A 15,940-nucleotide genomic window follows, 5' to 3' on the forward strand; every position below is an offset into this window, starting at 1 on the left:
CTTGTTCTAGGATTAAAGATGCACTCTCGAACTTTATAATTTCAGCCAGTAGTTTTGAGTGGTGCTCACAATCCAAAAGTGGTCTCAGTTTATTTGTTAAGTCCTTTTATTTGATTATTCTTTGCAATTCATATGATATGAAACACATCCAATTCATACTATATGTTACCAATTTGTGCTTAAAATTGTGCTTAAAATCCTTGAGTGCATCTTTTAAGAGGCATTGATTCAGTGTGCGTTAGGCTAGATACTGTATACTACAGTTTGCTGCCCTACGCGCCAGCCGGCGGGACGAGGAGGAGACGAGATTTATACTACAGTGGACCAGCTCTGCAGCCTGCATGGTGATGGGGGAGGGGCTTTGTGATGGCGTAGTCAGACAACAGCTAAGGGTGGGGTTGCCATGGATATGAGATGAGGCTGTCAGCAGCACCCACCCCCTGTCTGAGGGTGAAGGTCAGGGTGTAATCTTGGTTGCAGGTCAAAGGTGATGACCTTTTATCATGCCTTTCAGTGAGTCTTCTCGAGAGGGTGTGTAGTGGGCAGGGTTCGCACAATGTGCTTGAGATGGTTAAAGTTGGCACTCTGCAATTCAAGTACTGGAATACATTGGAAATCAGACATTTTCTCAAATTGGTACTTGAAAGAACAGGAAATGATCAAATATGTTAACATGAAAAATATTAGAAACATTTATTGGTCTTGCAAATTCATTTCCAGGCAGGCTACCGAGTTTTATTTCCTGAAGTGTTTTGCGTTCTGGTTGCCAGACGAGCGCGCTCATTCCACCCACACTGCCACTCAGCCAGGCAGGTACAGAACTGAATGATTAGGCGCCGCCAAACGTCACATTGATAGCTAAAATGCCGAGCAAATGTAGATTCATTCATTCCTGCCTGGCAGGATATCAATGTTTATGAATGCGTTTTGCCAGGCCCAACCAGGGATGTAGTGTCGGGTAAACGTTTTCATTCAATGCTCTGCTCAACGGGAAACTCCACCCACGACATAGGCCGAGAGGAGAAACAAGCTACCTTAGCCTAGACCTACAGTGTTAAGTAGCAGAGAAATGCCGCTGACAGTGGGAATGTTTTTAACTTCGCTCGACTCCTGGAGTTTCAACAGACATCCGCTAAACAAAAAAAACCTGACTCTCTGAGAATGAGTGTACAACTGGTAAATAGTCGATGATATTTCAGTCAGATCTCCAGCTAGCTAGGTAGCTCAAGGGCTCTGGCTATTGGCCAGGTAGCTATCTATATCTAGCTAGCTAGAAGGATGAAGTTAGAAGCTAACATTGAACGGAGCCAACCCTCAGCAGGAGCAGATGACTGAAATTAAGCTAGCTATAATCAAAAGATTGGCTACTGTAAGTTCTCATAACAAAATCCATTTTCTTTATACAGAGCAGTGAGACAGAGAGTGGTGAGTCAGGCTGCAATGAAGGAGGCAAAGGAGATAAACAGAGAGAGGGAGCATTGATGCAAGCAGGGAGAGAGGTTAGTAGTACAGTGGTATTCAAACTTTGGGCCCGGGACCCATGTGGGGTCCTAAGATTTAAGTAGAATTCCCTGAGAGAATATTTAATCTTATCAAACACATGAATAAATACTTGTTTCTCTTCAAATGGGTATAGAATACAATATTTTAGAGTCAATTATAAGGGCCTTTTACAGTACCAGAATTCACTTACATGTCATTGTGTTGGGACAGCCTGTGGTACCTAAAATGTTGTGAAATATAAAGAGAATTTAGAGTTGTAAAGAAAAAGCCATATCTCAGATTGGCCAATAAAAATAAAATATTAAGATGGGCAAAAGAACAGACACTGGACAGAGGAACTCTGCCTAGAAGGCCAGCATCCCGGAGTCACCTCTTCACTTGTGACGTTGAGACTGGTCTTTTGCGGGTACTATTTAATGAAGCTGCCAGTTGAGGACTTGTTAGGGTTTCTGTTTCTCAAACTAGACACTCTAATGTACTTGTCCTCTTGCTCAGTTGTGCACCAGGGCCTCCCACTTGTCTTTCTATTCTGGTTAGAGCCAGTTTGCGCTGTTCTGTGAAAGGAGTGGTACACAGCGTTGTACGAGATCTTCAGTTTCTTGGCAATTTCTCGCATGGAATAGCCTTCATTTCTCAGAACAAGAATGCACTGATGAGATTCAGAAAAAATATATTTGTTTCTGGCCATTTTGAGCCTGCAATTGAACCCTCAAATGCTGACGCTCCAGATACTCAACTAGCCTAAAGAAGGCCAGTTGTATTGCTTCTTTAATCAACACAACCATTTTCAGCTGTGCTAACATAATTGCAAAAGGGTTTTCTAATGATCAATTAGCCTTTTAAAGTGATAAACTTGGATTAGCTAACACAACGTGCCATTGGAACACAGGAGTGATGGTTGCTGATAATGGGCCTCTGTATGCCTAAGTAGATATTCCATTAAAAAAATCTGCCGTTTCCAGCTACAATATTAATTTACAACATTAACAATGTCTACACTGCATTTCTGATCAATTAGATGTTATTTTAATGGACAGAAAAAATGATTTTCTTTCAAAAACAAGGACATTTCTAAGTGACCCCAAACTTTTGAACGGTAGTGTATATAATAATATATAGTATCATAATATTCCATAGCAATTTATAATAACTTTTAATCTGAATGATACACTATGGTTTGCTAGATGAGAAAGAGTGAGGACGGCTGAGGACTGACAGTGAGAGAGTTGGAGTACGAAAATGAAAATCAAAGGGGAATGAAATGAAAGAAAAGAAATGAGAAATTTGAAACCCTATCCAACCCCTCCACTCCTCCCTCTTTCACACTCTCTTCTCCTTCTCTTATACTCTTTATCTCTCTGCCAAGCAGGAAGTCACATTGAATAATTCATCCAGAGAAAATGAAAACTTCATGGCTATTAAATTACAGAGCAGAAGTGGCTGCACTAACCTTGTTTTCCCCCGATGAGAATATATTGGAATATAGAGGTTTTGCAGGGTTGAAATGCTTTACTACGCTGGCTGACTGTGTTTTACCAGAGGGAGGCCATCTTGGAAAAGGAACCTCATTTTCTGTGTGACTGTAGAGTAGTAGCTGTAAGGGAATAGCCCTTCAGGGTTATGATTCCTGCTCTCCACCGTCGACACGTGTCCCTTATTCTCTGTCCCTATTCTAGCTTGTCTTTTATGTTGCTTTTATACCTTGAGGTATCTACCTGACAAAAGGAGTTATGCAATCTGATGATGTGTCTGGATCTAATGGCTTTGTACATTTTTTTTTAATATTTCGCGATTAAGTCTTATCCAACTTCTAAACCTTATGTGAGGGATTTCGCGGAAATGACCTCACCTAGGATTTAATTCCACACACACCAGCAGCACATGAATGTGTTCGCTCATTAAGGCTCTAGCACTGAGTCAGTCACTATCATCAAGTTTCCGGCAAGACAACATCAGGACTGATAAGCAAGCTTCGCTACACCTCCTTTATCTTGTCCAGCTGTGTGTGTGTGTGTGTGTGTGTGTGTGTGTGTGTGTGTGTGTGTGTGTGTGTGTGTGTGTGTGTGTGTGTGTGTGTGTGTGTGTGTGTGTGTGTGTGTGTGTGTGTAAGTGTGTAAATGGTGTGTGTTTTCCTGTAACTCCATCCCTGGTGTTGTGAGCTGACATCTCCCCAAACAGCTTTCTGCCTTCAGCTGGAACAGAGCCCAGCTGTGTGTGTGTCTGTGTGCGCAGGCCTGTGCGTGTACTTGCATGCGTGTGTGTGCATGACTTATCACTTACTGTGTGTGTGTTTTTGTGCGTTTCACTGTAGACAGTGTTTAGGAGGAGGGTATAGGGGAGCTTTTCTCTCTCTCTCCTCGCTCTTTCTCTCTCCCTCTCTCTATCATTGTGTTACCAGGCCAGATGGCTCATGTCACACAGAGAGGAAAGAGATGGAGAGAGCATAATGAGAAAAGAGGAGCCCCAGAGCTGAGACACCCTCCCCCAAGATACATCTGGAGTCCACCTGCTGCTGTGCCATCCTCCTCTCTCTCTCTCATATTCATATATATATATCCCTCACAAAGCCGGCGAGTTAACATCAGTTAGCGACAATATGCAGAACGTGTCTTCTATTAGGCTGACACGTTGGTGGATGTACATTGAGCATACCAAACATTAGGGACACCTTTCTAATATTGAGTTGCACCCCCTTTTGCCCTTAGAACAGCCTCTACAAAGTGTTGACAGCGTTCCACAGGGATGTTGGCCCATGTTGACTCCAATGCTTCCCACAGTTGTGTCAAGTTGGCTGGATGTCCTTTGGGTGGTGGACCATTCTTGATACACGCAGGAAACTGTTGAGCTTGAAAAACCCAGCAGCATTGCAGTTCTTGACACAATCCGGTGCGCCTGGCACCTAGTACCATACCCCGTTCAAAGGCACTTACATTTTGTGTCTTGCCCATTCACCCTCTGAATGGCACACATGCACCATCCATCTCTCAATTGTTTCAAGGCTTAAAAATCCTTCTTTAACCGGTCTCCTCCCCTTCATCTACACTGATTGAAGTGGATTTAACAGGTGACATCAATAAAGGATCACAGCTTTCACCTGGATTTACCTCGTCAGTCTAAGTTATGGAAAGAGCAGGTGTTCTTAATATTTTGTATACTCTGTAGTTTGGGTTTGGTTAATGAAGTCATTGAAAACACGCTTTGTCATTGATATGTTAGGCATAGATGCCATGTCTAACGTGTCAATTAATAGTGTTCCATTCTTGCACACTGAGGTGTTTGTTTGTTTCTAGACAGTTGGGGTGTGGTTGAAGAATAACCTCTAATTGAAGGCGGACTTCTTAACCTGTATTTCTAAATCCTTTTAAGTCCTGTTGTAGGGCGGTGAGCTCCAGCTGTGGCTTACATTTACTCCTTCAGACTACTAGCCCTAGAAGTAAACAATCTGTTTGTTTTGAGTTGGGTTTTAGAACACCACTGAGCCGAACTAGACTGTTACAGAGTGCAAGTGTGTAATACCTTGATTACATTGTGCCTCAATTTAATCATGGTAAGAAATGATTGTATTTAAAAAATAATAATTTCTTACCTTGATAACATTGAGAAACGATCACATATCTATTTTTTTTTTATTCGTGGGAATACTTGGGACAGATTTCCTACATTAAACACATTTTTAGCTTAATTCCTGGTGACTTTTTTTGTTGTTGTTGACCAAAACCAAAATCCCCCTCACCCTGTTGCCGACCCCTGCTCTACAGTTTGTGTATTCTGGCAGCGGAAGCTCAGCTCTATACTCTCCCTCTGTGTCTCTGACCTGGTTTTGTCTGACTGAGTTTGGCTGAGAATGAATTAACCCTTCACTGCTGTCACTGCCACCATGCCCACTGGAGGAGTGGGTTCAGAAAAGGGTTAACAGCGTGTGTGTGTGTGTGTGTGAGCACATGTTTCTATGTAGGTTTGCATGTCCTATGGTTGTCTACGTTAATGTATTGTCATTACAAATTGGTGACACAAGCCACCAAACCATGTGAGGTTGTGAACATTAAGGGACAACATGCAGGTGATTGTAGGAGAGTTTACTTTCCTGGGAACGTGCCAGTGATTTTTCCAGATTTCCAGTTCTTTGTCGACGTAATTGTTTAGGAATCCTTAACTGTAGTCTCATTCTTCTGTGTTTTTGTGTGTATGCGTGCGCATACATTAGCAAATGTTTGTTTATTTGTCGTGTGTCTGTTTTACTTAATGTTGGCAGGTGATGATGTTGATATTTTACTGCAATCTTTTGTTGATCCGTTAGACATTAGATGGACAATGCAGGTTTCAGAGAAAAATACACCATATGTGTACTTCAGTGATTGGGTTTGGGGAGTAACTGATTACATGTATTCCGTTACATGTAAGGTATTACAAAAAAAGGTAACTGTAATCTGTTACCAGGAAAAATATTGTAATCAGATGACAGATACTTTTGCGAAACTGATTACTTCAAGGATGACTTTTAAATTCAGGAAGGATGTTTGCGGAAAAAAATCTTTGACACTTCTGTTATCTCAATGACGTACAAATCAGCATTGAAAAAAGGCACAAATGTAAGTTTGTTCCACTTGAGAGAGTCTGACCATAAGTCAGAGACCACTATGATGACACACCAAATGTGTTTGATGGATCGCGGGAAAAAAGCAGGAATGGGCTTTTATAGGCTACAGTCCAAGCTATGGCTTCCAATGCTGCGACTGCTGTCAGCATCCAAAGATGATCCAACTTGAATAAAGGCTTGGAGGTAAGGATGACAACAGTGGTGTAGTCTACGGCGATACAGATATAACTTATTATTGATATCTACATAGCACATTGATGTAAATCACACTGCTGCTCTCTCATTTAGTTACTTATGGATTGTGGTTGTTGTGGATGGCTGTTCACACATCTAAATGTGTATTTGAATCCAGTAATGGTTGAATTCAAGAAGTTTAAGCTGCCTATCAATCATTGTTTTTGAAACCAGTGGACAGCCAGTGAAAAATGTGCTCTTGCTACAGCTGCATAGTGCGGATCCCAGCCTATGGAATAAAAGTGGGGCTTTTATTGCTCAATGTAATTCATGCTGATAAAAAAAATTAAGCCATAGGCCTAATGGACACATGCTCAAACTCGCCCACTTTTGATAGACTTAAAGAGGCAATCTGTAGTTGCTATATTTACATTTTAGTAATTTAGCAGACGCTCTTATCCAGAGCGACTTACAGTAGTGAATGCATACATTTTTTTTTTTTTGTACTGGCCCCCGGTGGGAATCGAACCCACAACCCTGGCGTTGCACACACCATGCTCTACCAACTGAGCCACAGGGAAGGATTTATACATTCTATATATATATTGTATATATTCATTCTTGAAGAATATAACTTAAGTGCCTCATGAGCTTACTTCAACTGTCACACTCCATGAGAACCCAAAATATAAGCTTATTTTTCTCCAATGTTAGTAAACATTGTAAATGTAAACAAACACTGTATAGCCTCATAACATAGATAAACCAATCATTTTGATTTCATGATTGGTCGGTCATTGCATCCATAGCTCTGTCTATTAATCTGAGAGTGGTTACAATTCTCCAGACCCATCGCTCAGCTTTTTACCAAAACAGAGGCGGGGTGACGGTTTTGTTATTGTTTCACCGTGTAGGTTTGCCCTTTAAACAGCTGCATATTATCAAGATAAAGTGTCACCAACAAAAAGGTCAACAATAGGCCTATAGCAAATGCAGCATATGACATTCATATTTCACATGTAAATAGCACTTTTCAGTAGTGCTCAAAGCATGCCATTCCATGAGCGCAGCATTTATTTTTCAACTCGAATCAATGAGCCCAATCAGTCCTCCATGGCAACAAAATAAACAACAGAGTAGGGCAGGCTAATAAGTCCTTAGTTTTGGGGTCATGTTCAGGTAGAACAATTTGGCTAATCTCTACTTCCATATTTCCAAGTCCTATTCTTGAAGATCAAGGGGTATAACATTTATTGGAATGACTGGAATTCTGATAGACTTTGTGCGCCGCCCTTTGGGACTCCCGATCACGGCCGGTTGTGATACAGCCCCGGATCGAACCAGGGTCTGCAGTGATGCCTCTAGCACTGAGATGCAGTGCTTTAGACTGCTGCCTGACTCGGGAGGATTAAAACTGCAACAGATTACATTTAGAAAGTAACCGACCCAACTCTGGTTTCGAAAATAAATGGGATGTTTTTGTGAAGGAAGGGGGAAGCAGGAGGGAAATAACAGAGTGTGAAAAGGAGGGAGAGGGAAAGTGGAAAAAAGGGGCTGGCATTCTTAAAATGCTGTGAAGGCCAGATCACAAATAATAAAACCGAGAGTGAGGGAAAGGGGGAAGGGTAAAAAATAAGGGAAGGAAAATGTGTTGAGTGCGAGTAGAGCGAACGGAAGAGTGAGTTGTCCACGCCAGGAACGCCGCACCACTCGTTTTGACTGGAACTCCTTTATGGATTTATTATTTTTATTTTCATTTTTGTCTTTTTTTCCTACGTAGCTGGGGCTCTCTGGTTTGCTCACTTGTTTTCCCTGTCTTTTCTTTCTTTCTTCCTTTCTTTCTCGCTCTCGGCCTCACACAAAGGCTGGTGGAGAAAGCCTGCGATCTAAATAGCCAGAACGGAGTGTGCAGTAGGGAGGGAGGGATAGAGAGGAAGACAAAGACGGAGAGAGAAGATATTTGCGATCGACGAGAGGAGAAGAGAGGAGGTTTGCTGGCTGATGCTGACTGGAAAAGAGATGTTTATGCCCCGGAGGTAAAAGAAGTGACGCTTCTTCTCAGTCCGAGACTATTCATAATCCAACCAACCTAACCCACCCTGCCCTGCCCTGCCCCCCCACCCCACCCCACCCCACTGCCCCTGTTACCCCCCACACGGCTCTCAAGTATGGAACAGCTGAGGGTAAGGTGAAGGGTGCTTTTGGACAACGAGTGGCGGATAGAGACTGAGCAAGAAGAAAGGAGAGAGGGAAGAGGAGGGAGGGGGAGAAAGAGAGGAGGAGGCGGAGGGGATACCCTCAGGACACACTCGGAGAATCCCCCCTGCCCACTTTTCTTTTTTTTATTTCGTTCTGCCATTGTCATGTGCCTCCCTTAATCTGAAGAATGTGGAGACCGCATTTCCCAGGCAAGGAGCATGTTTCCTGTTGGTCGTTCTGTGTGTGTGTGTGTGTGTGTGTGTGTGTGTGTGTGTGTGTGTGTGTGTGTGTGGACGTGTGCGTGCGTGCGTATGTGTAAGTGTACCTGTGTGGGGTGTCATGTATGGAAGCATGTCTGTAAGGCTTGAGGCAATTGAACCTCAGCCTGTCTGCAATGACGTGTGTCATGAAAGAATGTGTGTGTGTGCATCTGTCTCTCCACTTCGAAACCAGTGAACTTTGTAAATCAAAAGGGAAGGAAAAGGGAAGGAAAGCGAGTGAGTGAGCAGAGAAGAACGAGGGGGGGTTGTAATTGAGTGTTGGGAGTGTTGGGGGGTGGTCATTGAAGAATGGTCATGCGTGTTACCAGGAGTATGAGTGAGTGATGTCTGCGTTTGTCTGTGTGTGTGGTGTGCATATGCATGTTCTTATACAGTGTTTAGCTCATTTGTAAACAGTATGAAGTTATTACCACATTAAATCCCAGAGAGTCTGTTTTTTTCCTCCCTGTGGTGTATGTATGGTCCATGTGTGGTAGTTTCCTGTGTAAAGAATGCCAGTGTGGTTGAATAGGAGCTGAAGTGTGCTGTCCACTAGTCACCGGCTTTTGTCTCTGGCCCCCCAACTGTGCTCTAGAGAGCGAGCCTCTCTGGGGAAGCACAAAGGCTGCCATTTAGGAAGACGGACGTTCTTTCTCGTCTTCCTCCCTCTCTCTATCATGGATCTCATTATCTCTCATTTGCTCTCCCCCTCTCCAGCTCCTCCACTCTCTCTTATTTCTCTGTATCTCTTCTCCCTTTCTTTCTCTGTCCCTCTTTCTGCCCTTTCTTTTGGCAGGGGAGGGGTTGGTTGGTGGGGCTGGTGACACGGCAGGGGCAGCAGGGTGGTGATGAGAGTGGGGAAGGATGGCAGGCAGAGGGAGGACAAGCAGGGGCTTTGTGTGTCTACAGGGGGGATAGGGTGTGAGGGGGGGCAGAGCTCCGATATGGTCCAGATGGGGTCTGGAAGGGAAAAACCTGCCAACAAAAGAAGATGATATGCTCTTTACCCTCTTGCTCTCTCTCTCTCTCTTGCTCACACACACACATATACACACACAGTATGTCCCTTAACTCAAGTTATGACCCTGTGCTGATTCATCCTGTACAATAGTGAGTTCTGACATTTTCCTTATTCATTCTATATAGGGGGTTAGAGGAGGGGTACCGGGAAACTGTGTTTTGTGTGTGCATACGCATGTGCCTCTTTGTGCGTCCATGTGTATTGTGCGCGTGTTTTTTTTATTTTATGCATGTGGATTGAGAGCTGGCCCTCTAAGGCAGTGCAATGTTCCAGTGCTCTGGCAGAGCTCCAGTTGAAATGAGAGAGAACTCCAGAGAGAGAAACGGCCGTCTCACTACCCATCCATGTACTGTCTCTGCACCAGGACTTAAACCATGCTGCTTTTGGCTACTGACCAGCCATAGAGACACGTTACACTTATTCATGCTCCTGGCATATATTGATACACAAAGACATAACACATTCACATACCTCTCTTTGTTATTTTCTTAGTTGGAGTCAAAACCTCTTTCTCTCGGTGTACCAGTTTTGGAGGCCTGTTAGTTTGAGTGAAGATGTCTGTCTCACCACTGGTTGCCATATTGAGTCAGGAGAGTGAGACCCCCACTCTGAGCCAACCTGTAACCATGGCCTCAGCTAGGGAGTTGCTAGGTAACAAGAACCAGCTGTTGGTCCTAAGCCATTGAGCTGTCTTGGCTCTTCATCTACAGTAGGAAAGAGAGCAGTTTCTATAAAACCCCATTCTGAGCTCGGCGACCGCAAAGCGGCAGAGCCTTGACATCACCATGCCATGGAAAATCCTCCTCACTTCCTTTTGTTTTCTCAGTTTTTTATTGTTCAACGGGCTGATGACTAGAGGCCAGGGTAGAAATATTGACTGTATCACACACATATTTGAGTCATTGGGGCTGTGTTTGTTAATCCTTCACACATGTATCTAAGAAAGAGAAGGAGAGAAGGGCAGAATGAGTGGACGGATGATGAAAGCCAGGGGGGGTTTAGATTGAAAGAGAGAGCTATTCCCGTAATTAGGGATGGGGGTTTGATTTTATTTTTTTACTATTCGAATAGAATCATAAATTGCTGGCGGATATCAGGGTATTCGAAATACATGTATTTTTTGTATATGTTTATACTTCCGTTTTTAACCTGAGCACTGCTGTTGAAGGGAGAGAGGCTGGCGCTCTATTGATGCAGCTGCAGAGGTGCCGGTGTGTGTGGTCAGATCGGAGCGAGCAGACGGAAGGAGAGAGAGGCAACTCCGCTACAGACAAGACTAGCTAACTTGTAGGACCCACAATGTTATTTATCATCTCATATAACAGTGCCTGTCTTGACTAGAGTAGCCAGTTAGCTAGCTAGGCTAATTGAGGCCAATTATTCAGATAAAATAACAACCTACATGTTGGTTGCTCATTGTAGTCTACTCCTTCTCATTTTGTTAACTTTAATTCCATAATTTAATTCCCATCTTGCATGGCATTAGTAAACTAACTGTCCACTAGCTAGACATTGAGCCTCTTTGCCGATTTGATTGGCCAACATGAACAACAAGCTACACAGGTGAAGGCTACCAGTCTTTTTATGGGGACACGTCATAAAAACTAAATTGAAAAGTTAGTTGTTTTATAAAATAATTTATAAAATATATATAATTTGGGGCCTCTCAAGTGGCGCGGTGGTCTGGGCACAGTGCACGCTGAAACGGTCGCAAGGTGTACGGTGTTTCCTCCGACACATTGGTGCGACACATTGGTGCGGCTGGCTTCCGGGTTAGTGGGCATTGTGTCAAGAGGCTGCCCAACCAGTGTGGCTTGGTTGGGTTGTGTTTCGGAAGACGCATGGCTCTCGACCTTCGCGTCTCCCGAGTCCGTACGGGAGTTGCAGGGATGAGACAAGATTGTAAATACCAATTGGATATCGTGAAATTGTGTAAAAATAAATAAAAAATATATGTGTAATTTGAAATGTCATGGTATATTCATGTATGCAACAATGTCACATGGATATTTTTATTAAATTTAGAAAAAGCCTTTTCAGTGTTATCATTTTTTTTCTTGCGAAAAGGAATACTCACACAAGTATTCGAATACTAAAGTCCGTTCGGATATTTGAATAACCGTGCACATTTCTCCCCATAATCAGTTGCGGAAAACCTGATCAGAGGACAGGGGGAATGCTCCCTTATTTAGTCAAACTATCTCACTGTTTTATTAGCAAGTATGCTAAACTGTTTGTTTCCAGATAGGACATTGTTACTGGAGCTATGCAGCATGTAAACAACAATGTATCGGGTATGTGAGACAGTCTTTGGTGTCTCAAGGTGGTTCATTTCTACCTCAAAGCTGGGTCTTCTGTCAGGAAACTCATACAAACAGCTGACAGCTAGTCTTTTAAAGTAAAAGAGAAATGAGGCACACAGAAATATCACATCATATCACTAATTATGTTATTTGAAGGGTGCTTTGAGAAAGGGTACAGAGTGAGTTAGCTTACAAATGACTGCATACAATAGGATGGCAGCAACTAATGAAATACAACTCAAGTTCCAAGAGAAACTGATGAGAAAATTAAAATGAGGGATTGTTTCTCAATTGTTCTGCTCTCTTTTGTATATGATTCTCCTCTAAATCTGTGACTCTCACCCTCTGGCAGCGGAGAATAAGAGTTGTCTGATCAGGCATCCAAATGGGAACTAGACACCCCATCGTATTCTCTGAGGGAAAAGCACATTTCTATGAAGGTGTTTTTCTATTTCTGTTGTCAGAATCCAGAAAGGTTTTTAGTGGCAGAAAATCTGGGCTTTATCTGTGGTTGGATGCTCATGTCTCTGCTCTCTGACAGCTTCGTTCATACTGGCCTGGTGTCAATCTCAAGGTCATCCCGGGAGCAGTAGCACAGCAACACTGCATGGCGGTGACACGCTCCCTTGTGAGTCTCAGAGCAACGTCATCTATTGGTTGTGTTAGTGTTCTGTGATAGTAATGCAGAGGAAATCAGAGGAAAATTCTCTACATTTGTTTTACACTTAAGCAAATAGACCATTACGTAGCTCAGGGTGTAGTAGTTGATTATCTATTAACTATGAAGTGTATCATTGTATCAAATTGGTGGCTTCAAAAGTTACAGTGGCATCTTTATTCACTAAAACAAAGGGCTCATTTTCGTTTTTTTTCAAAATGAGCCTAATATTTTGTCTAGTGTGGAGTGTCTCCACCCTGTTTTGACTAGTGTTTACCCCCGCAGTGGTTTCTTATGACACAGGTGTTGGGTGGGGCTCAGGCTAGCCTGCCAAACTCCCATGGTGCTAAACAGACCAGTGCCTTTAGTACAGAGGAGGGTGAGACACATTGCCAAGTTGGATTAGAAGCCTGTAAGTGCTGATCTAGGACCAGCTGTGGTGGTGGGTTTGATTGGACACACAACAGTAACTTCGTGTCTGGTTCCCGGGACGCACAAGTTCCTGGCGGAGGAAAAATAGCAGGACCCACAACTAGGAACTTCATAGTTTTTCCTGGGTAGTTTTCATTTCAGTGATCCTCAAGGGAGAGAGTCCGACCCTATTAGCTCTGTTCCGGGTAGAAAATTGGTTGAGAATCACTGCTTGGGTAGCTAAGTCTTGGTGTCTCTGGCAATGTTACTTATCACATGAGTGTGGTTCACAGAACCACGTGGGTTGCATAAGCACTGGTCCTGGACCAGCTGTGGTGATGAGATCCCAGAGGACACATCAGTTCTGTAATGATGTGGGATCCCATGGGGAATAGAGCTAGTCAACAAGAGCACCTGGACTGGATGAATCCACTCCAACTGTGTGTGTGTGCCTATGAGCAGTGTGCACATACAGTGCCTAAGGAAAGTATTCAGACCCCTGGACTTTTTCCACATTTTGCTAGGTTGCAGCCTTATTGTATATGTTATTGATACAATTGTTTTTTTCCCCTCATCAATCTACACACAATACCCCATAATGACAGGGCAAAAACTGGATTTTAGGAACTTTTGCTAATTTATATATTTTTTTAAATAACTTAAATATTATATTTACATAAGTATTCAGACCCTTTATTCAGTACTTTGTTGAAGCACCTTTGGCAGAGACTACAGCCTTGAGTCTTCTTGGGTAGGACGCTACAAGCTTGGCACACCTGTATTTGGGGAGTTTATGTTGTTCTTCTCTGGAGATCCTCTCAAACTCTGTGAGGTTGGATGGGGAGCATTGCTGCACAGCTATTTTCAGGTCTCTCCAGAGATGTTCGATTGTGTTGAAGTTCGGGCTCTGGCTGGGCCACTCAAGGACATTCAGAGAGTTGTCCCGAAGCCACTCCTGCATTGTCTAGGCTGTGTGCTTAGGGTTGTTGTCCTGTTGGAAGGTGAACCTTCGCCTCAGTCTGAGGTCCTGAGTGCTCTGGAGCAGGTTTCATTAAGGATCTCACTGTACTTTGCGCCGTTCATCTTTGCCCTGATCCTGACTAGTCTCCCAGTCCCTGCTGCTGAAAAACATCCCCACAGCATGATGCTGTAACCACCATGCTTCACTGTAAGGATGGTGCCAGGTTTCCTCCAAACTTGACGCTTGGCATACAGGCCAAATAGTTCAAATCTTGTTTCTCATGGTCTGAGAGTCTTTAGGTGCTTTTTGGCAAACTCCAAGTGGGCTGTCATGTGCCTTTTACTGAGGAGTGGCTTCCGTCTGGCAACTCTCTACCATAAAGGCCTGATTGGTGGAGTGCTGCAGAGATGGTTGTCCTTCTGCAAGGTGCTCTTAACTCCACAGAAGAACTCTAGAGCTCTGTCAGTGACCATCAGGTTGTTGGTTACCTCCCTGACCAAAGCCCTTCTCCCCCGATTGCTCAGTTTGGCCAGGTAGCCAGCTCTATGAAGAGTCTTGCTTGTTCCAAACTTCTTCAATTTAAGAATGATGAAGGCCACTGTGTTCTAGCGTCGGACAATAACATTGATTAATACGCTGATTCAATGAGCGAGTTTATTAGCAAGTGCATAGGTGATGTTGTACCCACAGCGACTGTTACAACCTCCCCCAACCAGAAACCGTGGATTGATGGCAGCATTCACGCAAAACTGAAAGCGCGAACCACTGCTTTTAATCAGGGCAAGGCGACCGAAAACATGACCGAATACAAACAGTGTAGCTATTCCTTCCGCAAGGCAATCAAACAAGCTAAGCGTCAGTATAGAGACAAAGTAGAGTAGACACGAGAGGTATGTGGCAGGGTCTACAGTCAATCACGGACTACAAAAATAAAACCAGCCCCATCGCGTACCGCAATGTCTTGCTCCCAGACAAACTAAACAACTTCTTTGCTCGCTTTGAGGACAATACAGTGCCACCGACACGGCCCACCTCCAAAACCTGCGAGCTCTCCTTCCCTGTAGCCAACGTGAGTAACACATTTAAACGTGTTAACCCTCGGAAGGCTGCCGGCTCAGACGGCATCCCTAGCCGCGTCCTCAGAGCATGCGCAGACCAGCTGGCTGGTGTGTTTATGGACATATTCAATCTCTCCTTATCCCAGTCTGCTATTCCCACATGCTTCAAGAGGGCCACCATTGTTCCTGTTCCCAAGAAAGCTAAGGTAACTGAGCTAAATGACAATCGCCCCGTAGCACTCACTTCCGTCATCATGAAGTGCTTTGAGAGACTAGTAAAGGACCATATCACCTCCACCCTACCTGACACCCTAGACCCACTCCAATTTCCTTACCGCCCCAATAGGTCCACAGACGACTCAATCGCAATCACACTGCACACTGCCCTAACCCATCTGGACAAGAGGAATACCTATGTAAGAATGCTGTTCATCGACTACTGCTCAGCATTTAACACCATAGAACACTCCAAACTCGTCATTAAGCTCGAGATCCTGGGTCTTGACCCCGCCCTGTGCAACTGGGTCCTGGACTTCCTAACGGGCCACCCAGATGGTGAGGGTAAGAAACAACATCTCCACCCCGCTGATCCTAAACCCGGGGGCCCCACAAGGGTGCATTCTCAGCCCTCTCCTGTACTCCCTGTTCACCCATGACTGCGTGGCCATGCACGCCTCCAACTCAATCATCAAGTTTGCAGACGACACTACAGTGGTAGGCTTGATTACCAACAACAACGAGACGGCCTACATGGAGGAGGTGAGGGCCCTCGGAGTGTGGTGCAGCAGCGCCTCT

At 44.0% G+C, this 15,940-nt stretch overlaps 1 protein-coding gene across 8 annotated transcripts in view; it reads left to right on the top strand.

Annotated features, from left to right (window-relative positions):
* ctbp2a (C-terminal binding protein 2a) overlaps positions 1 to 15,940 on the top strand; it is a 122,539-nt gene that overhangs the window by 92,245 nt on the left and 14,354 nt on the right. The window contains exon 1 of one of the 8 annotated variants that reach the window (XM_029698483.1): positions 7,908 to 8,682. The exons of the other annotated variants lie outside the window; for them this stretch is intronic. Coding sequence (XP_029554343.1) covers positions 8,661 to 8,682 — 22 coding nt within the window. The 5' untranslated portion in view covers positions 7,908 to 8,660. Of the gene's footprint in view, positions 1 to 7,907; positions 8,683 to 15,940 lie in introns of those variants that run through there. 8 annotated transcript variants of the gene reach the window in all.

This window comes from Salmo trutta, chromosome 18 (genome assembly GCF_901001165.1).
Source record: "Salmo trutta chromosome 18, fSalTru1.1, whole genome shotgun sequence".
Lineage (NCBI taxonomy): Eukaryota > Metazoa > Chordata > Actinopteri > Salmoniformes > Salmonidae > Salmo > Salmo trutta.